Source organism: Xyrauchen texanus, chromosome 26, assembly GCF_025860055.1.
Source record: "Xyrauchen texanus isolate HMW12.3.18 chromosome 26, RBS_HiC_50CHRs, whole genome shotgun sequence".
Taxonomy (NCBI): Eukaryota; Metazoa; Chordata; class Actinopteri; order Cypriniformes; family Catostomidae; genus Xyrauchen; species Xyrauchen texanus.
In genome coordinates, this window is record NC_068301.1 from 8,821,002 (window position 1) to 8,846,592 (window position 25,591).

A 25,591-nucleotide genomic window follows, 5' to 3' on the forward strand; every position below is an offset into this window, starting at 1 on the left:
TTAAGTGACTGACTGCACACACTAATTATTATATCTTGAAATTAATATTACTTAAAATGATAAAATGCTATAAAATTGTTAGCTAATGTTAACTAAAGATAACAAATGGAACCTTCTGGTAAAGTGTTACAAGTCTTTGTAAAGAAGAAACGCGAGGAGCTGAGTGTATGTCTTGAGTACAACAATGAACAAGGAGGAAATATAGACATTCTTTTGAATTTGTTGAGCGAGAAAACTATTATTTTTTTCTATGATTACTTTTTCGATGATGTAATCAGTTCATCAGTAATTTGATAAAAATGTATTTGATTTACAATTTGACTCACCTGTCTATAACCCATTTAGCTAAAACAAGGGTGCAGAATTATGTGCAGGTTATGTGCAGCTTTAAAAAAAGAAAACTGATCAAAAACTTTAAAACAGGCCATACAGACGTCACAGAACACCTTCAGTATTCCTTATGGGTTGACACAGATAATTAGCTTTTTTCTATTTTGTGTTTTTTTGGGGTTTTTTTTAAAGCTGTTTTGGTATAATATAGTTAAAAGAGACGGTCAATCAAATAAATGGCTTTTCAAAAACAGTCTGATCAGCGTCTGGTGGACCTAATTATATGTGGCTAATCGATCAGACAACCCACGTGTATTAAATATTGAAGATCTGTAATAGCAAATCTTAAACCTCTAGTTTGATGAAAATAATTGTTTTTTACATCCCTCCTGCAGCGATAGATGTGACTTATCTTCTCAAGGAAGGCTCTGGTCGCCGCCTTCGACGACGGACGCTTGGACTGAGCGAATTTATTTGAAGGAAGTAATGCACATAATTTTCTGCCGAGCACGATTGCAGAGCAGCAGAAGAAGAGGATAAATAATATAAAGGAGCATGGCAGGGTAACACAAAAAAAGAGAGGAGAATGGAAGAGGGAGGCGATACCAAGGGCACGAAGTCTCTCCTGTTCATATTTAAATCCAGCAGTCTCGCTTTCTAAAGGAACTACTAGAGAGAGCATCCCTAGGCTCATGCAGTGAGGACATGCAATTTTCCAGCTGTCGAAATATGTGTTACCTTGATGAGTTTAAAAAGGACAAGTGTCATACATAGGAAAATGTACTTGCCTAAGTCTTGAAATTCAAATTGAACTGTCGCAAATAAACTATGATTGAACTTTCGACCTTCATCAAGATAAAAAGTCTCCTATGACTGTCTGTTGACGGAGGTTGTTGTTTCTAAAGGAAGTCTGTGGTACTAAATTTATCCTTTGAGGGTCAAATAAATTTCTGCTGCAAGCGGAAAATTGGAGACCAGCGCCCCCTTGTGGTCCATAGTTGAAAAGACTTGAGATCACCCTATAAAGGATGAGGATAAATACGCAAATAGGACAAAGGTGGTTCTGTGTAGTGCACATACACACTGCCCATAAACTGAGAGTAGAGCTGAGAGAGAAAGTTTGCTAACTGCACTTTTTAACAACACTGACATCATTCGCTCCCGGAGATGTATGGATAAAGATACACTAACACTCGCGCAGTATTGATCAGTGCTGTACGAAAAAGCAAAACAAATAAGTGTATTACCCTCTTTTTTTTTATACTGTAATTATAGTAGGAATGGAGCACGATTTGGGGGTGGGGGGTTATCCATATTTGTGAGCTCGGGAATGGGTTGGAATGTTTCGCTTTTGTTATTGTGGGCATTGTAATTGGTTAGAGTGGCTGCCAGCCCCGCCCCCCTTTTTTAAAGTATTTAATTCACCAGCTCTAAAACATAAATAATAACTGATAATCTATCAGTGGAGGCGCGCTGGCTTTATATACCACCTTAGAATGCCATGATCTTAACCGCTTTTGTTTATGGTAGTGTGTGTGATTGTTTATGGTGTTTGTGTGTGTGTGTGTGTGTGTGTGTGTATGAATGTGAGCCCATACTGACAACATAAATACAAAAGAGGAAAAAAGAGCTTGATAGCAGTTAATAAACAGTTAAAATCATGATCACAAGAGCTTAATGTATCATGTGATGTCATATTTTTTGTGAGTGGCTTGTGGGAAGATTCGAGGGGGGTTTTGAGGTTTTAGTGTTTTTTGTTTTTTCTTGTTTTTTTTTTAATGGCCTTTCAGGTTGCCATGGAGAATGTTTATAAACAAAATTGTGATGAGATATACCCTCAATGCATCAGCTATGACAAGTATTTTCACCCCTTAGATGGACAGAAGAAAAAAAACTGACAACGTAAAGAAAAGTGTATAGTGCCAAGCTATGTGTATATATATACAGATGGGGAAATGTGAGAAATGTCTCCAAAAGCAATATCTTGATAATGGATTTTGTGTATTGTATTGTACAGGATTCAGCCCCATATGTATTATTATTATTATTATTACTACCATTCTTATGATTATTATGCGAGTGTGGCCAGAACGGTCACATGTAACCTTACAAGTGTACAAGAAAGTGGCAGACATAATTAATAATCGCAACAAATTTCTGGCGACAAAGGAAATCATCTGAAATCTTATTACACAAAAACATTAATTTAGCAGACTGCAAGAGGGAGGGTTGTCAAATGGACTTTGCTGAAGGGGACCTCGCAGTGACCCCAAACCTGGCACCCGTCACTGTAATAATTAATATTAACATTATTATAATTATTGTTATTACTTTTGAGGAGAAAAAGATATAATGTTCCTCGTTTTTTGCTGCAAAGTGTTGAACACTAAAAAAACAAACCAACATGAAAATGTAAAATGATATTTTGGAAAAAGACAGAACAAAAGAAGCTGTTGACCCAATATCATGTTCTTAATCTCCTTTTCTTTTCTTTTTTTTAAATGATAAAAAAAATGGTTTTGTTTTTGTGATAGCGGTCATAAATATAATGCTTGTATATCTTGTATTTGTGTGTTTTTGTGTGATTCGTTTAGTTGTTTTTTGACAATCACAAAATAAGATGCAAGCATTGTATATGGACAGACTGGCAGGCATTTTGTGATGTTGTGTACAGTTTGTCGAAACTTCTTCCACTCTGATTCAAAGTTTGTAATTATAAAGTCATGAAAATGCTGTTGATTTTTACTGTTTTTGTTTTGTTTTATATTCTATTTGTTTTGTTTGTTTTTTAATAAAAAAGCACTACATTATTGTGAATATACTTGCCTGTTGCTCATACATTTAGCACAGAATCTGTGATGCAGTTCATTACTAGGTTATAACCATTATTACTCCAGTTATACAGACAAATCGTATTTTAATTGTATGGACAGTCAATACATCTTCAAATAAAGTGAATTTTAACTATTGCTTAGCACACTGACATTGTGTACCATCATTTGAATGACAAAGTATATTAACAATGATAACTCTTAGCAAAATCAGTATATCATTATTAAATGTCCTCATCTGATAAACCATTGTTTTCACTTACTCTTCCTATTACAATTATAAGAAATTGATACATTAATATATATCTCTTCTTCAAACGAGGTAAAGCTTTCAAAAGCTTTGTCATTTTGTTTAATTTCTTTGAAAACGGTGGTGGGCAATATTGTTTACAAGGCAGTTTTATTGTAAAAACAACTAGATGGGTAAAGTTGACAGTTTTGTCTGAAAGTCTAAACTAGTTTTTAAAATTTGATGGATATAAAAACAGAGAGATAGACTGAAAAAGAGCAACTTTAATTGAATATTAAAGAGCATATTTAAGGCCTTGTGTGTTTGTTTACATTTGAATTTTTGACAGAGTTTGAATAGTCTTGGCCCGTTTGAACATTCCATCAGTGTAAGTCTATGGGACTTTTCAAAGTTATTATTGTCCGCTGTGTGAAAACAGTAATTACGTTCATTTAAAAAAATCACACTAGTCAGAAGGTCTGTGCCGAGTTTGATGAATGTCGTTTCAAAACAAACATAAATGTAGTAACCATGGCATTTTGGAGGAAAGTTAGGTTACATGTTACTTTTGAAAGAATATATTTAAGGGTAGCACAAAAACATTTCCATTTGACATTTAGCAGCTTTTATCCAAACCGACATTTAGGCTGTTCTTAGTCCTTCTACACTGTTTTCCATTGTTTTTCTATGTAAACGCATGCTGGACAGACGTCTTACACCGTTGTGTCTCGCGTTTAGTAGAGAAAAGAACGTCAACTTTAAAAACGTGTCTCGATTCACCCGCGATCTTCAATATTCGTTGCGCAGTGTAAAACTCTAGAACGAGTTACAAACGAGGAACAGATAATTGTTGATTTTGTGCGTCCTTAACTACACAGCTGGGTTTCAGAACTGCAGAGAGAAATTGTCTTTTCTTTCTAGAGACGTTTCGTCTTATCCGCTGGGTGGCGCCAAAATCAACCGTTATATTTTGGAACATTTGGGACAACGTTCCAGACAGATAGTTCGTCAACGTTCAGCGCGTTCTGTTGACATGGCAACAGAATACAATCTACTAGCATATCGACATTGCTCGCACAGAATCAGAAAATACTTTTCTGCTTAATTGTTTTTTATTGATAAATTGGATTTGTTTTGTGTAGGTATTGTTTTAATCTGCTGTCGCAATTTAATACATTTTCCACTAAAAAATATGAAAAAACGAATTGAGAACAAGTCTGCCAAGGATAAAGTAGACAAGGTGGATTCTGGGACTGAGGAGGAACCACCAAAGACTGCAGGTAGAATGATAGATAGATAGATAGATAGATAGATAGATAGATAGATAGATAGATAGATAGACAGACAGACAATAAAAGAGTGACAGACAGATAGATAGATAGAAAAGAATGAGTGACAGATAGATAGATTGATCGATTGATAGATAGATAGATAGATAGATAGATAGATAGATAGACAGACAGACAATAAAAGAGTGACAGACAGATAGATAGATAGAAAAGAATGAGTGACAGATAGATAGATTGATCAATTGATAGATAGATAGATAGATAGATAGATAGATAGATAGATAGATAGATAGAAAATAAAAGTGATGACAGGTAGATAGATAGAAAAGAATGAGTGACAGACAGACCGATAGACAGACAGACAGATAGATAGATAGAAAATAAAAGAGTGATAGACAGATAGATAGATAGAAAAGAATGAGTGACAGACAGACCGATAGACAGACAGATAGATAGATAGATAGATAGATAGATAGATAGATAGATAGATAGAAATGAATGAGTGATAGATAGATAGATAGATAGATAGATAGATAGATAGAAATGAATGAGTGAAAGATAGATAGATAGATAGATAGAAAAGAATGAGTGACAGACAGACCGATAGACAGACAGATAGATAGATAGATAGATAGATAGATAGATAGATAGATAGATAGATAGATAGATAGATAGATAGAAATGAATGAGTGATAGATAGATAGATAGATAGATAGATAGATAGATAGATAGATAGATAGATAGATAGAAATGAATGAGTGATAGATAGATAGATAGATAGATAGATAGATAGATAGATAGATAGATAGATAGATAGAAAATAAAAGAGTGATAGACAGATAGATAGATAGAAAAGAATGAGTGACAGACAGACCGATAGACAGACAGATAGATAGATAGATAGATAGATAGATAGATAGATAGATAGATAGATAGATAGATAGATAGATAGATAGAAATGAATGAGTGATAGATAGATAGATAGATAGATAGAAATGAATGAGTGATAGATAGATAGATAGATAGATAGATAGAAATGAATGAGTGATAGATAGATAGATAGATAGATAGAAATGAATGAGTGATAGATAGATAGATAGATAGATAGATAGATAGATAGATAGAAATGAATGAGTGATAGATAGATAGATAGATAGATAGAAATGAATGAGTGATAGATAGATAGATAGATAGATAGATAGATAGATAGATAGATAGATAGATAGATAGATTTTAATGGCTTGTGGTGTCACACATACTAGATGACTACCAATGTTCAGGAAATTTGGAGCTGGATTTCCTGGAGCTGTGTAACCTAATGGGCGTGAAAGAGATCCCCTCTGTGAAGCTGAAGCAGGAAACTCAAGAGTCACCAGCTACAGAGAGAGAAGCTATAGGTAAGTTATATAGTACTTTTACATATGACAATACAGTAATCTACTTTACACTGATAATTATTTATTTTTTTACAGTTATACAGTCGCCACAAGTGAATAAAAGACCAGTTATTAACATTCTTTTCATATTGCCTTATATTACTCTCCAAATGACTGTAAATCTGTGTACTGCCAATTTGATTTTACTTGCACATCTTAAAATTACTTAAATGCAATAAATTATTTTATCTTCCCATATGAAAATTCTACTGGAGTGAAGAAGAAATGCAATCACAGACATCCCTTGAAAGTCAGATTACAACTTGGTCCTCCAAGCCCTGCCTCCAGATAGAGCTGGAGAATGATGAAGACAACTACAGCGTAAATGAGGTCAAGATGTCAGGTAAGGCCAATAATAAGATATATAGATAGTTCATAGTTAAAAAAATGTGACAGAGGAAGGACAGTGAACTAAGGTGCCTTGATTAAACATTTTATTGTAATTATTTTTTAATTATTATTATTTTTTGACAGGATGGAAGGTGGATGAGGTGATACTTCAGGTGTTGAGCAAGACATTGCCATCCCTCAGTAACTTACAGTGCCTACAGTGAGCCTTTGTGTGTGTTTGTTGTATGTATATGTTTACCGGTGTTCATATAGCATGTAAAGAATATCTGACAATTAATGAATATGTTTTGCAGCATGTGGCAGATTGGCTTAACAGATTGCACTTTCACCTCACTTAGAAACATCGTGTCTCTATGCACAAATCTCAGGTGATGACACCAGAATTTGTATTGTCTGCTAAGTCTAAAACATCAAGAATTATTGTTCAGGTGTAATGTGTATTAAGTACTTTTAGTGAATAACATCAGCTTTTGGAGGATTGTTGGCTTGACACATGTTCAAAGAAAAATGAAAAAGGATCTAATTGTAAAATAAATCAGCGGTATGATTACAGAAACTGCCAACATACTTCTATGAATTTATGCCTGTGCTAGGAAAGTGGTTTTGGATGGTAATCCACTTCCTGAGCAGAATTATCACTTACTCATAGGGGAAGACAGCATGTAAGTAATTCTCATTTGTTAACTCACATGCACTTAAATGCTTAAAATAATGTAATCATTTATCTCTCTCATGTTGACTTATTGCTGCATTCTTTACTCAGCCCTTTTCAAAAAGCTTTCTATCTCCATGCTAGGCTGACAGACATATCACTGCGCAACAATCGTATAGGAGAGGAGGGAGCTCGTCTGATTGGCTCAGCTCTTTCAACTCTACACTCTGCCAACAAAAGCCTCCAGTCACTCAACTTGGCTTTTAATAGTATCGGTGATGCAGGTGCCATTGATATTGCTCAGGTGTGTAGAGGAGTGAACTGAATTCTGTCTCTCCAAAGGTGTTTTGAATTTTTTAAAGGGATAGTTTATTAAAAACTGAAAGTCATACAGGTGTGAAATGACATGAGGGTGATTAAATGATGACAGAATCTTTAAGGTTGCAACAATATGGAGAAGGAGTGATTATGAGAAACCTACAGCCTTGAATTCACCCTTTCTCTTTTATTTTAAAGGGTCTGCGTTTCAACCATTCCTTGCTCTGTCTGTCTTTATCCTACAATCATATAGGAGATAGAGGGGCGGCTCATTTAGCTGAGGTACACAGAACACTTCCTACTAAATGCATCTTCTCCGGCCTTCTCTACCTACAGTATATTGAAAAATGTCTGATTTCTTCCATTCTCTCATTTCTTATAGGTGCTGGGTCCCTTTGCTCTTACACACGAGGAGATAGTTGAAAGGAGGAGGCTGTTATTTAAAGGTGACCAATCAGTTTTAATCCAGCCGTCTCAGGTTAGTCTAGCTAACTCTACATATGAGCGCCCTCTCTCCGTCCGCAGCAACTCTTCACTGGATCGTCCCATCAACAAGGGTGCCAAAAACACCACCAAAAAGAAGGTAGAGCAGTCTTGCTCCCTACGTACATGCCTGTCTTTTTTATTAAGACACAGTACAATAGTTAGTTAATAGTTGTTTAATAATCTGTTGCATTTCCATGATTTTTATTTGATTTTATGCAGGACAGCCCTAAGAAAGAGGAGAAACTAGTGCCAGGTCAGGCAGCAAAGAAAGAGGAGGTAAAGGTGGCCAAAAAAGGTAAATAATCTCAATAACTTTACATATGTTGTCAAGATTTACATGTAGATAGAATTTATTCATTTTTTGCCTTTGCACTCAGACAATAAAGTGCACCGTGGGCAGGCCGGAAAGGTCGGAGGCAAAGACAAGAATCTGCCAATGTCTGAGCAAGAGGTAAGAATGACAGAAAGCAAGATAAAAAGGAAACCAAGATCTCATCTTGTTCACACAGAAATGGAAAAAATACATTTATTACATGCTCTCTGGAATACTAGTGTCTGATTGGTCAGTTGCGACATTCTGCAGTCAAATATTTATATTGTTAATAATGATCGCTAAACTCTATAACTGACCATTCTAAATATCTGCGCTACTTCTATGTCTAGAAGATGTCTGTTTTTCTTCTCACATTCTGTAACTAATCTGTAACTCGAATTAATATTTAAAGTGCATTTATTTATTCGTTAATAAACCGTATACATTGCATCAGGGTCCTGATCATCCTGTCTGGGTTTATTTTGCCATAATGACTTACTGACTGTTTATTAACCCTTAGTAGCCTATAGGTTAACAACATGATAAAGAAATTTGTTGAAAGAAACAAGTTTTCGTACACAGTATTTCTTAGTACATTTTATTGGTATAACATTAAGTCAAATCTAATTAAAGGAATATTCGGGGTTCAATACAAGTTAAGCTCAATCGACAGCATTTGTGGCATAATGTTGATTATGTAAAACAGGAAGGAAAGGGCACACTCACAAAACTACTGGTCCGGAGTGGAGCCCTTTGAATAGAATAGATTGCCCTTTGAAGGTCTCTGTGTTGTTCTGTCTATTCTAAGTGCTGAACCAAAACAGTTATTAATTTGCAGTTTACAAATTGATTCCCTTATTAATTTGATCTGACTCCAATTTAAGTTGACCTCTAATTTAGATTAAAGCTCTAATTACTTTCTGATCATTCTTTTAATTTGGTCTTTTTAAGTTATTGATTACTCTGAATCCTCTCCATTCTATTTATTGTCCTTTTGATCTGTAATTCAAACAGAGTCTTTAAATTACTTTTCTCCTACTCGGCTCTCCTAGGTGGCTGTCCTAGCTGGTTCTCCTGAGTGATTTACTCTATTTAAAGCTCCAATATTCTAACTGAAATTCTTTAAATGGCTTCCTCCTAGATTAAAGATAAAGTAATGATATAAATTATTCATACCTGACAAAACAAGAGACATACCTGACAAAACTACATGCAGTGGCATAGCATGGGAGATCTGGCTTAAAGATTCCCTATATTAAAACTACACATATCAATGTGTGGGATTGTCTGACTACAGATAACTCCTTTGCCATCTCTCCTTAAATACCAAGCGATTCTATTGTTATTTCAGATGTTTGATGATATCCAGGTTTTGGTTTACGATTTAGGGGTTTGAAGGTGGACCTTTGAAACTTGTGATTGAGCAGGTCAGAGATGCACTCTCTGTGAGAGACCTGGGATGGGTTATGCCTCTGATAGAATGCAGTATTTTACTTTTTAAATCTTACTTGTGATTTAACTTTGCTGAAAGAGAATGAGTCGGTGTTACCAGTTGCACTGAGACCTCTTGAATGATACCAAACATGTATGATCAAAAACCCTTTTACATTACAGAACAGGATAAGTCAATACTTAGTTTTAGGTGACACTTGAAGTGAGGTATGTAAGAGAGGGGGGCAGATGTGGGTGAGAACTGCGTTTTATGGTCCTTGCTCAGTAGGGTGTGTTTTTTCATGTGGAGATGTTCTTCTGTGTGAGAGTTTTTATGACTTGGTTCTCGCAGAGTTGCGTACTCATCTCAGTGCTAGCAGCCGTAATTATCACAAAAAATTATTTAGACTCATCCCTCCTTTTCTTTAAAAAAGAAACAGTCTGGATTACTGTGAGGCACTTACAAAGAAAGTGAATGGGGCCAATTTTTAGAGGGTTTAAAGAAAGAAATGTGAAGCTTATAATTTTATAAAAGCACTTAAATTAATTCTTCTGTTAAAACTCATGTATTATTTGAGCTGTAAAGTTGTTTAAATCGTAATTTTACAGTCGTTTAAGGGTTTGTTGACATTACATTGTCACAACAACAAGGTTAGTAAGGTATATTATCACAGTAAAATCATGTTAACGGCATATTGTTTACGTCTCGTGGCTATCATTTTGAAATAGTGAGTATTTTAATGTTTATGGATTGGCTCTATTCACTTCCATTATAAGAGCCTCACTGTTACCCAGATTAGTTTTTTCAAATCAATATTATGCCACAAATGCTCTTGATTGAATTTAACTTGAATTTAACTTGTAATATTCCCTTTAACTTCATGAAATAAAATGCATTAAAAATGGAAACCAAATGCATGCAGACCTCAACACTTGGTGCACAAAAAATTATGAAAGAAAATAATATATATATATATATATATAAATGGGTAAATTTAGAAAGTAGAAAAATGCACTTCAGAATTTACAAAACAAGAAAGTCACCAAACGTAACAGAATCAACATTAAAAGCAGAACATGCTGGGAACACAAGCTTCAAAAGTTAAGTAAAATGTACTTGTTTATTTACCTGTGAAATTAACTCAAACTACCAAATAAATATGGCATGGTTCTTTACGTTAGGATTCATACATGATGACACATTGTAAAGATAACAAACAATCATTAATAATATTTACTTAAACACTAGAGTATTAATTGTTACATGTTTGAATTGAGCACAAAGGTAGAATTTACTTAGTAATTTCAAGTTCACGCTTAAGCTAACTTATTCAGCTTTTCTGCTATTGTGACGAGGCAGGCAAAGAATGGGGATCTAAGTGCATCTTTAATAAAACAAAAGATAAACAAGGTAACTCAGAATATAACAAAAATGCAGGAAACCAGGCACAGAGCATGACAACACTTGTGAGAACTGACAAACTAACAGGGAACAAACAAGGGAACGAGGAACATCTGTGGAAAAAATCATTAGAAATCGAAACTACAAAGGACTACAAAACAGGAAACAGGAACTAAATATGAATTTCAACATAAAAGCACAAAAACAAAAAACAACAGGGAATATATGACAGCTACGTATATTTACGTCACCACAAAATTATTATTTTCAGTGTACTGGAAATCATATACATTTGTTTATTAAACTGAATGAATTAAAACTCCAAATTGTAACTCAATTACAGCAACAACAAATTGATTTGTACAGTTATTTGTTTGTTGACATTGGTCAGTGCAGATGTCAAAGTGCCCTGTCCAAGAGCAGTCCAGAGGCCTCTAGTATCTTAAATCATTCACAGTATTTATTGTGAAGGTTATGATGTGAGGTTGGATGTTCCTTTCTCAAGACAAGACCTTCTTAAAAGACAAGAAAACCTTAAAGGTTTAGGAAACCTCTTCATAGTGAGATCTTTGAAAATGAAACTGTCATTGGGAACATTTATATGTCAGACAGTGGAGGTGGTCGAGACTGTGAATCCTCTGCTGGATCCTGGAATTCTGCACTCCGGAGGGGAAATTATTCATCCAGGGAACACGTGCCTTATTTCTTTGAATCTATCAGGTGAACTAACAGAGACTTTATCTCATTCTCTAGAACTATTTGTATTAGTGCAAACAAACTTGCGAAGTTTTTGTCAAAAATCGCTGTAAACAATATCAATATTGTTTTTTTGAGTGTTTTTTTTTTCATTTAATACAGGAAATAAACTGACTGAGCAATCACTGAAGTTGTTCCTCTCATCTTTGGAGAGCCAGGGTGAGGGAGGTCTCCTGCGTCTCTCTCTCAACGTGAGTATCATCAGCATGTTTCTCTCTGGCACTAAAGTTTTTAAAGAACTAATTTTAATGTAAATGGTAACACAAGGTTGTGTAACTTAACATGAGTTAACACAACTCTTTTACTACATTTATCAATCTTGGTTAATGTTAATTTCTACATACTTTTACAGTTTTATCATTAAACATAGTTAATGCATTATGAATGAATAATAGTATATTAATAAATTAACAATAACCACGGTTTATAAATGATTGTTTATTGTTAGTTCGTAATGCCTAATGCAGTAACTAATGTTAAAGTACAATGCAAACTTTGTTTTTCAGAAGAATACTTTCCCCCCAGACTGTGATACCTTTCTGAAAATACAGAAAATTATGTATCTCAAGGATCCTTTAAACAAAAATAGCTCTGGTCAGGTGGAGAATAAACCAGTGCAACAGGCTGAATGACAGGGCAGGTGGCTTTGATTAACACATGAAATATCTGTTTCATCTCTCCACAAGTTTCCAGAATGTGTTAATTGTGACAATTATTCATCTTCATTTTGATTAATATTATATAATTATATATTTTTTTATATTTTGCTGTCTAACCCTTAAACATGTACTTGTGTACATCTTTAGTGACTCTGTACCTCATCCATGTTTTACATTTACATTTATGCATTTGGCAGACGCTTTTATCCAAAGCGACTTACAGAGCCCTTATTACAGGGACAATCCCCCCGGAGCAACCTGGAGTTAAGTGTCTTGCTCAAGGACACAATGATGGTGGCAACCGGCAACCTTCTGATTACCATATTACCAGTTATGGTGCTTAGACCACTACACCACCACCAGTCCACCACTTTTTGGAGTTGTACCTACACCTCTTTAGTATTCCTCAACCTTTCGCTTATAAATAGCATAAAACGCACACACTCACTTACATTTTTTTTTTTTTTTATAATGGTTTAAGAACCAAAAGTGTATAGGGTCATTAGAGACCTTATGTATGTAATAGTGTCGTTTTTATCCACTGCTTTTTTTTTGCACTTCCATAAATTATATTTTAATTATTATTTTATATCTACTGTATATCAGTTTACTATCAGGAAATCTATTTCTTTGTTTATTACAAGAGAAATGAGTACTATATTCATACAAATAAATGCTATATCATGTTGACTTTCTGTGCAATTGCTTTGACATTGCTATTTGATGAAGACACAATGTTAGCTATAGCTAGATAGATAAACTATAGCAAGTAGAATACATGAACATTATGATTTGACTTGTTATTTGATTGTTTGATTGTATTTGGGTGTACTACTGAAATTATGTAACTTTGTGCATCTAATTAAACTCCTGAAGTACTTATTTGTAGCTTATGTGGAATGTGTAGCTCAATATGTGTATATGACAACCAGTTCAGTCTCATTAAATTTCAGTGTGAAAGTAATGAAACCTGTTGTAGATTTGTTCTTAATGTTGCATTATCTCTTTGATATATGAAGAAGAAAAAAAAAAAAAAAAAGATATATAAATCATCTCACCAAAAACAATTACTTAAACTACTTCAAAGTGTTCTCATCAAAAAATCCTCCATGTGCATCAATGACAGCTTTGCAGATCCTTATCATTCTAGCTGTAGTTTGTTCAGATACTCGGGTGACATTTCACCCCACATTTCCTGTAGCACTTGCCATAGGTGTGGGAGTCTTGTTGGCACTTCTCATGCACCTTACAGTCTAGCTGATCCCACAAAAGCTTGATGGGGTTAAGATCCATAAATCACGTTTCCAAATATCTGTTGTCTAATGTCTGTGTTTCTTTGCCCAGTCTAATCTTTTCTTTTTGTTTTCTGTTTCAAAAGTGGCTTTTTCTTTGCAATTCTTCCCATAAGGCTGCACCCTTGAGTCTTCTCTTTTCTGTTGTACATGAAACTGGTGTTGAGCGGGTAGAATTCAATGAAGCTGTCAGCGGAGGACATGTGAGGTGTCTATTTCTCAAACTAGATACTCTGATGTACTCATCCTCTTGTTTAGTTGTACATCTGGTCTTCCACATCTCTTTCTGTCCTTGTTAGAGCCAGTTGTCTTTGAAGACTGTAGTGTACACCTTTATATGAAATCTTCAGTTTTTTTGGTAATTTCAAGCATTGTAAAGCCTTCATTCAGTATATTGCATACTATGGCAACTCAAAAACAAACACAAAGACAATGTTAAGCTTCATTTAACGAACCAAATAGCTTTCAACTGTGTTTGATATAATGGCAAGTGATTTTCTAGTACCAAATTAGCAATTTAGCATGATTACTCAAGGATGAGGTGTTGGGAGTGATGGCTGCTGGAAATGGGACCTGTCTAGATTTGATAAAAATGACTTTTTTCAAATAGTGATGGTGCTGTTTTACATCAGTAATGTCCCGACTATATTTGGTGATCAGTTGAATGCCACTTTGGTGAAATAAAGTACCAATTTCCTTCCAAAACAGCAAAATCTGTACATTATTCCAAACTTTTGGCCGCCAGATATATGAGTGATTGGTCAAATTAACATGCATGTAAGGGTTAATAGAATAATCTTTAAAAGGACAGATTGATGGCAAAAGGTTGTTTTAAAAATAGTTTAAAAGAAACCAGTGACCTAAGATATACATTTTCCTCATTTATTCGTAAATTTAAACCTACATTCTAGATGTTGATTAAAATACTCCATACATGTTTTGCATCAACTAACACACTGTAAATGATACTTTTGCTTCACCGTGTTGCAATATTTCGCCTTTTGGGTCATATAGACCATGTGGTTAAATCATTCTTACGGGGTTTTTCTTTTTCTTTCTTTTTTTGAATTTAAAACATTTGGTTGTATCATTAAGTTTCCTTGCATCATGCTTCTGTCTAACACGTTTCTGAAAATAAAGGACTTTAAATAAATGTGGTCTTTTAAAGCGTTTTATTACTTTAAAATTATTATTATAAATATTTACTCTTACAGTCGAGTCAGAATAAACTCTTCAACATTGCACAGCTCTTAAAACAACTACACGAAATGTGGTTAATCTTTAACCGCGCTGAGAAAAGGATACGTATCACATGACGATGCAAATGAAAGTACTGACTGAGCAAATCGAAAATACAGGGTGTGTAGCGCTAAAGTACAGCTATTATTCTTTAAATCTATTATAAATGTCCAACTAAAGAAAACGTCCTCGTTTGGTGATAATTCCCACTGCTGTGATAGAAGCGGTTTATGGGCGGAGGTAATCCTCCCGCGTCAACGTTCTCTGAACCAATCAAAATGCCTAATCTTGGCTCTTCGCTCGCTACCACGATAGTAATGTGCTTATTGTTGAGCCACATGTGTTTTTAGGTAACTTATATCTTTTTTTTATTATTATTTTTATGTTTGAGTTTGGCGATTTTGGGCTACGCATAAAAACGAATTGCAATACAGGCGGACTTTTACTTGGTCGAGAGACAAACCGGCGTTGTTTACAACAGAAATCGCTGTTCGCTGACTAACCCGCTACAACAGCTCTGCTAAGGCTTTTCAAACATGTGAGTGTTTTCCAGATTGCAAAAAATATTGCTGCTGCAAATTGGGAAAACTGCTCAGTATGTATATAGTTATTTTGCTGGACATTATTGCCAGTGTTTATTTCAAGGCCAAATTAGAGTATTCAAAGCTAGTTGTACTAGGCCTTCGTGTTCGTAAGTGTTTAAGGGACGAAAGATATAAGTTGTTGTTGTGAAAGTATTTATGGTCTTCTGACATTTCTGGATTGAAGTGTCAATCCTGACAATCTTTGATCTCTCAATTCTGAGTATGGCCTATGTGTTGAGTCTTGGATATTTACACCAACTAGCATATTTCACATTTTTCATACTACCATTGCTTGTCCCAAGTGGGTTTATTGACTCACAAAAGCCATGTATTATGTATATGTTTTGCATAAATGTACACATTATCTATCAGCATTCAGTGGTGGTGGTGTAGTGGGTTAAAGCACATAGCTGTTAATCAGAAGGTTGCTGGTTCGATCCCCACATTCACCACCATTGTGTCCTTGAGCAAGGCAATTCACTCCAGGTTGCTCCGGGGGGATTGTGCCTGTAATAAGTGCACTGTAAGTCCCTTTGGATAAAAGCGTCTGCCAAATGCATAAATGTTAATGTATCAGTTGTTTTGTTAAAGAAAAGCACTTAGATCCCATTGTAAAGTATAACAAATGCACAACAATTCAGCCATACAGAATTACAGTATACATTGATATAAATATTAATATAAACCTTTAAAGTCAAACAGTGACAATAGTGCACAATGCCAATACATACTGTGTGCAATGTCACAGTGGTTGTCTTAAATCTGTACCTAATTCTGTTTGACTTGGATTGAAAGTATTTACTTGGTCAGTGTTGTCTGAGCCAGAACTTCAAACTATCATGTTGCTCCAACAGTAAAGCGATGAGTGGTGGAAAGGATGAGGAGAACCTCCTGAGGATGACAAAGGAGGACCTGCAACGCTGGATACAGGCAGAGGTGGACAAAAACCCTCAGCTGATGGAGAGACGAGAGCAGCTGGGGCAGGTGGAGGAGTGGGTCAAGCAGAAGGAGAGGGAGTCCACCTACACCCGTTTGTTGTACAGCAATGCCTCCCAGTGAGTTCAGAAGATTGCTGTAGTGCCTTTTTTGTGTGTGTGTGTGTACGTAAATTATACACATTTAATTGTAAACAATGGTTAGGGTTTGGTCTAATGTAGATTATCAAAAACAATTTTCCTAGTTTAAAGTGCAAACCTTAGTTATCGTATTGTAATATGTTTTGATATATTTATGATGTATTTTTGCTTACAGTAGATGATCCAGATTCAAACTAGCCTGGATTGAGGCGAGTCACTACGCAACCACAAAGATTTAGAGCACATTGGGAAATGGGCATTCCAAATTGGGAGAAAAATGGGAAAAAAAATAAATAAATGACATTCTGTGTTTCAGCTCTGCCTTGGCACTTTTAATATTCCCTTCCAATTTGACAAGTTCTTGTGCTTTGGACTTTTGGTGAATGATGCATACTCTATGATCCCTAAGAACCACCTTAAGTGCCTCCCGAGCCACGGCCACAGAGGATACTAAGGACCAGTTGGTCTCCATATAGACATTGATTTCAGGCTTTAGCATTTGTTGGAATTTAGGATTTTGCAAAAGTGATACATCAAAGTGCTAACTTTATGATTTCCTTTTCTCCGTATGTGGCAAAATCTCTAAACGCACCAGGGCGTGATCTGAGACTAAAATGTTTCCAATTGAGCAATCGGCAACAGATGAAATGAGGGATTTGGATGACAACTAAAAAAATCTATTCTAGATTAAATCTTCTGGACTGATGGAAAAAATGTATAGCCCCTCCCAGATTGTTTCAAAAGTTTCCAAATATCTGTAAGGCCAAGATTTTTACACATCCTGTGAAGCGTCAATGTTTCCCAACGGGGCTTACATGTTTTGCTTCACTATGACCAAGGACTGAGTCCATAAAAATTAAAATCTCCCAATATTATATCATGAGGGGTGCCAGCGGCTTGCAACATCCCTTCAAGGTCTATAAAAAAGCACTGATCATCAACATTTGGTACATAAATAAACATGGGCATTACCCCACGCACAACAGAGCCAACTGGCGTCCACCCCTCCAAATTAAAACAGTCCATGCACTGAACCCCCGATTCCGATTGAGAACCCCCGTGACAGCCTTGCCGTCAGATTCCTCAAGTCCGGTGTTTCTATACAAATTGTTTGAGACAAAATTACATTGCAAATATAATCTATAAAACAAATTCCAGCCAAATAGGCAGAATAAACCCAAAGAGCGTGTAGACTCATCCATAAAACTGTCCTGATGTTGTTACTCTACAAAATAAACTCCAGCCGCTTGGCAGAACCAGTTCAAAAAAAGCATGCAGATTCCTCAAACAGTCAAGCGGGTGTTCAGTGAACCGATCCACTCGGCTGCGGCATGAGTGCAAGCAAATTACTTTACTCACTCCAATGTCTATGCAAGAAATACTCCACACATCAAACTCCAGCCAATCGGCAGACTAAGCTCAATGAGCTTGTTGATTCATCCATAAGACTGTCCTGAACGTGTGTTACTCTACAATAAACTCCAGCTGCTAGGCGGAACCAGCACAAAGCGCACAAATTCCTTAAACAGTCAAGCGAATGTTCAGTGAGCCGGTCTACTCAGCTGCAGCGTGAGTGCAAGCAAATTACTTTACTCACTCCAATGTCTATGCAAGAAATATTCCACACATCAAACTCCAGCCAATCGGCAGACTAAGCTCAATGAGCTTGTTGATTCATCCATAAGACTGTCCTGAACGTGTGTTACTCTACAGTAAACTCCTGCTGCTAGGCGGAACCAGCACAAAGCGCGCAAATTCCTTAAACAGTCAAGCGAATGTTCAGTGAGCCGGTCCACTCAGCTGCAACGTTGACCTTATGAAGGACATCGCTTGCAGTGGGCATGTAAATGTTTTACGGTCATCCTTAGCATCTATTCTCAATTTGTGTAAAAGCAACCTTTTGTTGATGTAAATATTTCTTGTGTTCCTTATACATTTTTCTTTAATAGTTGTGTACACTGCATATACACATGGATGGGTGGTCCTTATACTAAGACAGAATGTTCCCCCGCTACTTGGTGCAGATTGGCAGTTTAAATAGAGCCATTATGATTCGCTTTCGGGTTGGAACCTGTGGCACCTGCTATAAGGACCTATATTACAGTCCTATCTGAAGGGAAACTGCTCCCTTTTGAGTGCAATTCCTCATCTTCTGACTGCATTTATTTGTGAAATTAAAATGACAGTAAGCTGGCTCATTTCAATTAATTGTCTCAATACTCTCCCTATTTTACCAAAAATTATGGATATCTGAGAGGGGAATTAGTGATAAACGCATTTCTGTACCGAAACGATTTAAGGGCAGATTTTTTTTGCGTTAAACCAAAACTTATGCGACCAGGTGTTTTTTTTTTTTAGGCACAACATCATCACGCACACCATTTTTATCGATAAAAGGCCATTTGGATGGAAACGGGCAGATGGCGGCAAATTTCGCAAAATTAGTTTTACGCTTTTTCACTTTGTCGATTACAAAATAGCACGAAAAGTGGATGGAAACTTGGTTTCTGATTGGCTGTGTGTGGTGTTTGTCAGATCAGTCCTTGAGTGTGAGTCGGTGATGAAAGGTCTTTATGGAATGTTGGGATTGGAGTACAAAGACGTGGATTCGGAGGAGGAAGGAGAACAGGTCAAAGAACCACAGGATGTCATTCATATCACAGATGATGACGAGGAGGATGGAGAGGATAATACTGGCCAGGAGGATGATGATCTTGTTGTCATTGATCTGGGTGGTAAGAGACATGTTGATGGAAAATACTTTGGAGTGTTGTTTGGGAAAATCTGTACCATTTTGTGCTCTTGATTTGACTGGTTTGTCTCTTACACTTGCAGCTACCAAAGAAACCTTGGAACCAATGGTGAGGATATGAATTGAAAAAAATCACACACATGTCAATATATATACACTGTCCATGTGCACTCCCTTATTTCTTACTTGCTTTCCTTGCTTGATTTTCTGTTTTTCAGCTTGAAAAGGTGACTGTGGCCATGCAGAAGTCCTCCAAACTGGTTCAGGACTTAGTTCAAATGGTGAAAAAATCTTCAGTCGTTAACATTGAATCCTCATCAGATATCACACCAAGACCCTCATCAACCTTGGCGGCTGAGATCAGCCGTTTTGAGTCTGTTACACCTACGCATTCTTCCCCACCAATTAACCAGACAAAACAAAGCATGGAGCTAACAGACAACTCCTTTGCAATAATTAAGACGGAATCTCTATGGCCTTCTAAATTGTCCTTCCCAAGTAATTCAGGACAGTGTAAAGATATTAGCGTTCCTAATTCAGAATCCACAGCAACGATTAAGACTGAACCTCAGTTGACAGCATTAACCTCTCCTGAAATTACTTCGCTTCAGAGCAGTTCAAAACAGCACGACACTATTAAGACTGAACCTCAGTTGATGGAATTGACTCCTTCCGAACCAAGCAGTTCGAAACAATACAAAAATATCAGCAGTCATAATTCACCATCCATAACATCAATTAAGACTGAATCTCAATTAACAGCAATGACTCCTTTCGAACTATCATCAATTCCAATCAGTTCAGATCAACGCAAATCTATTGCTATGGAAAATTGGTCATCCGTCGCAATGATTAAGACTGAACCTCAATTGACCGAAGTAACTCCTGAAATGTCTTCTCTTCCAAACGATTCTGAACAATTTGAAACAATTCCCAGTTGTATTTTGGATTCAAAGGTAAAAATTAAGACAGAACCTCAATTGACCTCCAAGATGCCTTTGCTTCCAATCAAAATAGAACAACCCCATACTACTGCCAGTCATAATACAGCATCCATAGCAACAAATGAGATTGATCCTCAACAAGCAGAAAAGATGCCTTCTGAAATGTCTTCACCTCCAAATGGTTCAGAACAACCCAAAGTTATTGCTATTCAGAATTCGGATGCCACAGCGTCCGATAACGCTGATCCTCAATCGACACAGGTGACTACTTCCGAAAACTCTTTACTGCCAAGCAGTTCTAAACATCCAAAAACTATTGCCAGTGATAAATTGGCTTCTATGGACAAGACGACAAAAAAAGCAACAAAAAGGAAGAAATCTGCCAAATCCTCTGCACCCTCAACAAGTGCAACGACCAGGCTGAGATCTTCAACAGCTGCTGCATCCAACACCAGCAGTCCCATTTCACAATCTGAAACCTCAAGTACACCCTCACCTGTAGAAGATAATGCTGAATTAACTGACATAGAGGAGCCTGAAAGCCCTACCAACTCAGATGATTCATCTGATCCATCATGGTTTCCTGATTCACCATCATCCTTACGATCATCTACAAATTCATTTACCAAAAAAACAACCAGCAAATCTGTAACTGGCTCATCTTCAAGCTTCTTTCAACCTGCTGCTTCTATTGAATCTTCAGATGCTATACAAGGTAAGCTTTCCTTTTAGTTCAGGATTGTCTTTTCTTGATTTTGCATCAGTCCAAAAAAGTAGTGACCTGCCTCTTGCATACATATGCAGCTGCCGTTTATGGCAGCATCCTTTCTGAAACTGAGCCCATAAGTGACTGATTTGTAATGCTCTACGTAGGCAGCAACACGCGCCAAACAAACAGCGCTCTGCAACTGATTTCACTAAAGGTGATGCAACTGGAACAATGTGAAACTCTAATGAGCTTGAATATACATAAAATTAGTTATTACTGAAAATATTTTTCAACTTTTTTTATCAAAACTTTTCAGTATTGAATTTACATAAGATTTGCTTTTATTTTCAGTCGCCCAACAATCGACTAGTCATTTGGTTATGTAACTATGTTGAAGATCTGTGTGAGGATGGGGGCCAGTTGGTCAGCACTTAGACAAGTGGGTGAAACGCCATCTGGGGCCTGTACTTTTCTTGCCTTCTGTTTCCGGAAGACCTGGCACACATCATTTCCACAGATCTTAAGTGCATGTTGATTAGCAGGAGAGGGGGAAGAGGGTGGCAGGGGAGAGGGTGGCAGGGGTGTAAATGTTTGTGTGCTATGAAGGTCAGAGCGGGTGTGGGTTGTGTGACTGGGCTTTTGAAATCTACAGTAAAACACATTCAGGTCGTTAGCCAGATGTTGATTCCCTACAGTTTTGGGGGGATGGTGTCTTGTTGTTGGTAAAGCCTTTCAGGACTCTACACTGATGCAGGGTGGTTAGCTGAACCCTGTTTTTTTTTTTTTTACTTTTCAGAATAGCTTCTATTAGCCACACTAATCTCCTTTATCAGTCTTTATTTGGCCTGATTGTACAAGATTTTATCCCCACTTCTGTAAGCATCCTCTTTGGCCTGACAAAGCTGCCAGAGTTTTGTTGTAAACCATGGTTTATCGTTGTTGTATGTTTAATAAGTCCTAGTAGGAATGCACATGTCCTCGCAGAAACTTATGTATGATGTCACATTATCTGTGAACTCATCCAGGTCTGTTGCTGCAGCTTCAAAAACACTCCAGTTAGTGCAGTTAAAGCAGGCTTGTTGATTCAGCTCTGTTTCATTGGTCTACATTTTTACAGTCTTTACTACAGGTATAGCTGATTTTAGTTTCTGTCTGTAGGCCGGAAGAAGATGAACCAGACAGTGATCAGAGAGTTCTAAAGCTGCATGTGAGAGAGTGATTTGCATCCTTTATTGTTGTGTAGCAATGATCCAGTGTATTTCTGTCTCTGGTGGGGCATGTAATGTGCCGTCTGTATTTTGGACACTACACGTGTGAGGTTTTCCTTGTTAAAATCTTCAAGAATAATAATAAGTAAGTCAGAGTATTGCTGTAAAGCACCACCACTACAACCATACACAATCAGATGGACGTCTTTGGCTACTGTTTTTTTCAGCATCCCTCCAACACAGTGTCCCAGGATCCATAAATACTTTTTATTCCACTAAATGTGTAGCTGTTTTTGAGAGCAAGTAAGCATCTATGAATCCAATCAGGGTTTGGGGAACCCCAAACCAGGCTAAATGTGTGTGGCTTTCTGAAGACAATCAGTTGATTTGAATGGTTTCAGTGATCTATTGACTAGTTTATTTTGAAACCTTAATCACACTGAATCATTAAACACAATTTTCAACATGGGATTTACAAAGTATGAATCTAATAAATTATTTGCCCTCTGTCGCTGATCTTATCAGTGTCCAAGGCGTCATCCAGTGAAGTTTCGAAGGCATCATCCAGTGAAGTTTCCAAGGCGTCATCCAGTGAAGTTTCCAAGGCGTCATCCAGTGAAGTTTCCAAGGCGTCATCCAGTGAAGTTTCCAAGGCGTCAACAAGTGAAGTTTCCAAGGCGTCATCCAGTGAGCCCCCCAAGCCTCCAAAGATACCTAAAGAGATCGAACTGAAGGTCAGCACAGAGGTTTTGGGGAAGTGGAAGGATAAGACATGGTGTCGAGGAACGGTAGAAGAAGTCCAAACAACAGGTTAGGCAGACCTACACTTTTTCTTGAAGACTTGTTGTATATTTGTGTTCCTATATTTTTCTTAATATAAGATATTTCAAAGTAAAAAAAAAATTGAAATTATGAATACATTTTTCTTTTTATTACTATCGTTTCATGGCTGTCAGGAATTTCTGATTCCTGGAAACTTGCCATGTAACAAGCGGGATAATATAAAGTAAGACTTTTATTATCGTAAAATAAACCCTACAAGATGACCATACCCCTATGACTGAACATTATCACAAACCTACTTAAAGGTGAAGTATGTAAGTTTTTCATTGTTAAAATACTTCTGTCAGTTTAATATGCAGAGACAGCTACACTGCCTGGCCAAAAAAAAAGTTGCATACTCTAATATTTCATTAGACTGCCTTTAGCATTGGTTACGGCGTGCATTCATCGTGGCATTGTTTTGACAACCTTGTGCAACGTCACAACATTTATTTCCGTCCAGAGTTGCATTCATTTCTGGCAGAGATCTTGTAATGATGACTGGAGAGTTGAACCACTCTGTAAAATCCAGCACATCCCAAAGTCTTTCAATGGGGTTAAGGTCAGGACTCTGTGGTGCCAAATTCATGTGTGAAAATGGTTCCTCATGGTCCTTGAACCACTCTTTCACAATTTTGAGCCCAATTAATCTTTGTTCATGCCATCAGTGAAGATAAAATCCATTGATGGGATAACCTGTGCATTCAGTGCATTCAGGTGGTCAGCTGACTTAATTTTATTGCTGCGTAACGTTGCTGAGCCTAGACCTGACCAATTAAAGCAACCCCAGATCATTACACTGCCTCCAGAGGCTTGTACAGTGGGCACTATGCATGATGGGTGCATCGCTTCATGCCCTTCCCTTCTTACCCTGATGCACCCTTCACTTTGGAATAGGGTAAATCTGGACTCCTCAGACCACATGACCTTTTCCATTGCTCCACAGTTCAATCTTTATGGCACCTAGCATATTTAAGTAATGTTTTCAGATTATCCTCACTCACTTTCTTGTGGCCACACAGCTGTTTATTCCCAATCCTGTAAATTATCATTGCATTGTGTGTGTGTGTGCAAATGCTCTTACTTTCACTATTAAACACAGCCGTGAGTTCTGTGATGAGTTTAAGTGATGTGACTTAAAGCATTTTAGTGATCTCCGATCATGATCATTCAAGATTTTTACCGACCACATTTCTACCGCGAAGCTGACGGTTCAACACATCCTTCCAGGTTTTAATAATATATTGGATAGTTCATAATTCAATTACAGTGATTTCAGCAATCTCCTTGTTTTCTTTGCTTGATGCAGGCCAATAATTTGCCCCTTCTGAAACACAGTAACATCTTTTCCACGACTACGGCATACGTCTTCCGACATGGTTGGTTAAGAAATGAGAAGCTACACTGCATCAGTTAGGGTTAAAATACAGTGCATCCGGAAAGTATTCACAGCGCTTCACTTTTTCCAAATTTTATATGTTACAGCCTTATTCCAAAATTGATTAAATTCATTATTTTCCTCAAAATTCTACAAACAATACCCCATAATGACAACGAGAAAGAAGTTTGTTTGAAATCTTTGTAAATTTATGAAAAATAAAAAACGAAAAAAATCACATTTACAGAAGTATTCACATCCTTTGTTTAAGCACCTTTGGCACCAATTACAGCCTCAAGTCTTTTTGTGTATGATGCTACAAGATTGGCACACATATTTTTGGGCAGTTTCTCCCATTCTTCTTTGCAGGACCTCTCAAGCTCCATCAGGTTGGATGGGGAGTGTCGTGCACAGCCATTTTCAGATCTCTCCAGAGATGTTCAATCGGGTTCAAGTCTGGGCTCTGGCTGGGCCACTCATGGACATTCAAAGAGTTGTCCCGTAGCCACTCCTTTGTTATCTTGGCTGTGTGCTTAGGGTTGTTGTCCTGTTGGAAGTAGAGATGCACCGATCGACCGGCCAGGGACCAGAATTAGCCGATTTTCCGCATGCTCGGCCCGGATCGGTGACCGGCTGGTCAGCCTCACATCTGTCCGATTCCAAGCCGGTCCGTTTTTTTGCCAGCGGCGCAGGCAATAACGTCACAGCCGCATGTAAACATGTCATTGGCGTGGAAGATCTTCACTGTGTAAGTGAAGAATACATAAAGTTCGCCAAAGTAAACCGTGGGGGAACCACAACAATAACTTTTGGATCAACAAACCTAATTAGACATTTATAACACCATCACCCAGCTGAAAATGCCCATTTTAAAAAAGAAGCTAAAAAAGTGAAAGCGGCTAAAGCTAGCCAGAGCTCAGAGCCAGTCACAAGTCAGCAGCCTCTCCTATCATTCCTTGGTATGAGCAACAAAAATACCAAAGCAATTACAAGGAAAATTATGGAATTCATGACCTTGGATGACCAGCCGTTCTCCATATTTGAGGACAGAGGGATCAGAAATCTGATACATTTCCTCGATACAGAGTAGGAGGTACTTTCCGA

General features: G+C 37.0%; 3 protein-coding genes across 3 annotated transcripts in view; all 3 read left to right on the forward strand.

Moving 5' to 3' along the window:
- Window positions 1–3,293, forward strand: part of LOC127619653 (histone-lysine N-methyltransferase ASH1L-like) — a 65,780-nt gene extending 62,487 nt beyond the window's left edge. Inside the window, exon 27 of the mRNA XM_052092611.1 lies at window positions 726–3,293. Coding sequence (XP_051948571.1) covers window positions 726–808 — 83 coding nt within the window. The 3' untranslated portion in view covers window positions 809–3,293. The remainder of the gene's footprint in view (window positions 1–725) is intronic.
- Window positions 3,294–4,488: 1,195 nt separating this feature from the next.
- Window positions 4,489–13,401, forward strand: lrrc71 (leucine rich repeat containing 71). Its single transcript, XM_052093405.1, has 14 exons — window positions 4,489–4,670; window positions 5,942–6,076; window positions 6,336–6,458; window positions 6,590–6,665; window positions 6,760–6,834; window positions 7,060–7,128; window positions 7,263–7,422; window positions 7,635–7,718; window positions 7,819–8,019; window positions 8,142–8,217; window positions 8,300–8,373; window positions 11,677–11,788; window positions 11,927–12,015; window positions 12,331–13,401. Exons 1-14 carry the CDS (start codon window positions 4,583–4,585, stop codon window positions 12,454–12,456), a joined length of 1,488 nt encoding a protein of 495 aa, XP_051949365.1. The 5' UTR covers window positions 4,489–4,582; the 3' UTR covers window positions 12,457–13,401.
- Window positions 13,402–15,314: 1,913 nt separating this feature from the next.
- LOC127620151 (histone-lysine N-methyltransferase SETDB1-A-like) overlaps window positions 15,315–25,591 on the forward strand; it is a 30,364-nt gene continuing 20,087 nt past the window's right edge. Inside the window, exons 1-6 of the mRNA XM_052093265.1 lie at window positions 15,315–15,552; window positions 16,453–16,653; window positions 19,210–19,409; window positions 19,510–19,535; window positions 19,645–21,085; window positions 22,813–23,097. Of these exons, the coding sequence (XP_051949225.1) occupies window positions 16,460–16,653; window positions 19,210–19,409; window positions 19,510–19,535; window positions 19,645–21,085; window positions 22,813–23,097 (2,146 nt within the window). The 5' untranslated portion in view covers window positions 15,315–15,552; window positions 16,453–16,459. The remainder of the gene's footprint in view (window positions 15,553–16,452; window positions 16,654–19,209; window positions 19,410–19,509; window positions 19,536–19,644; window positions 21,086–22,812; window positions 23,098–25,591) is intronic.

Excerpts from the sequence above, each read along its gene's own strand:
- lrrc71 (XM_052093405.1), top strand. The coding sequence starts at position 4,583 with ATGAAAAAACGAATTGAGAACAAGTCTGCCAAGGATAAAGTAGACAAG. Across the intron at positions 6,077-6,335 it reads TACAGAGAGAGAAGCTATAG|AAGAAATGCAATCACAGACA; the intron begins GTAAGTTATATA and ends ACTGGAGTGAAG. Across the intron at positions 11,789-11,926 it reads TATTTCTTTGAATCTATCAG|GAAATAAACTGACTGAGCAA; the intron begins GTGAACTAACAG and ends CATTTAATACAG.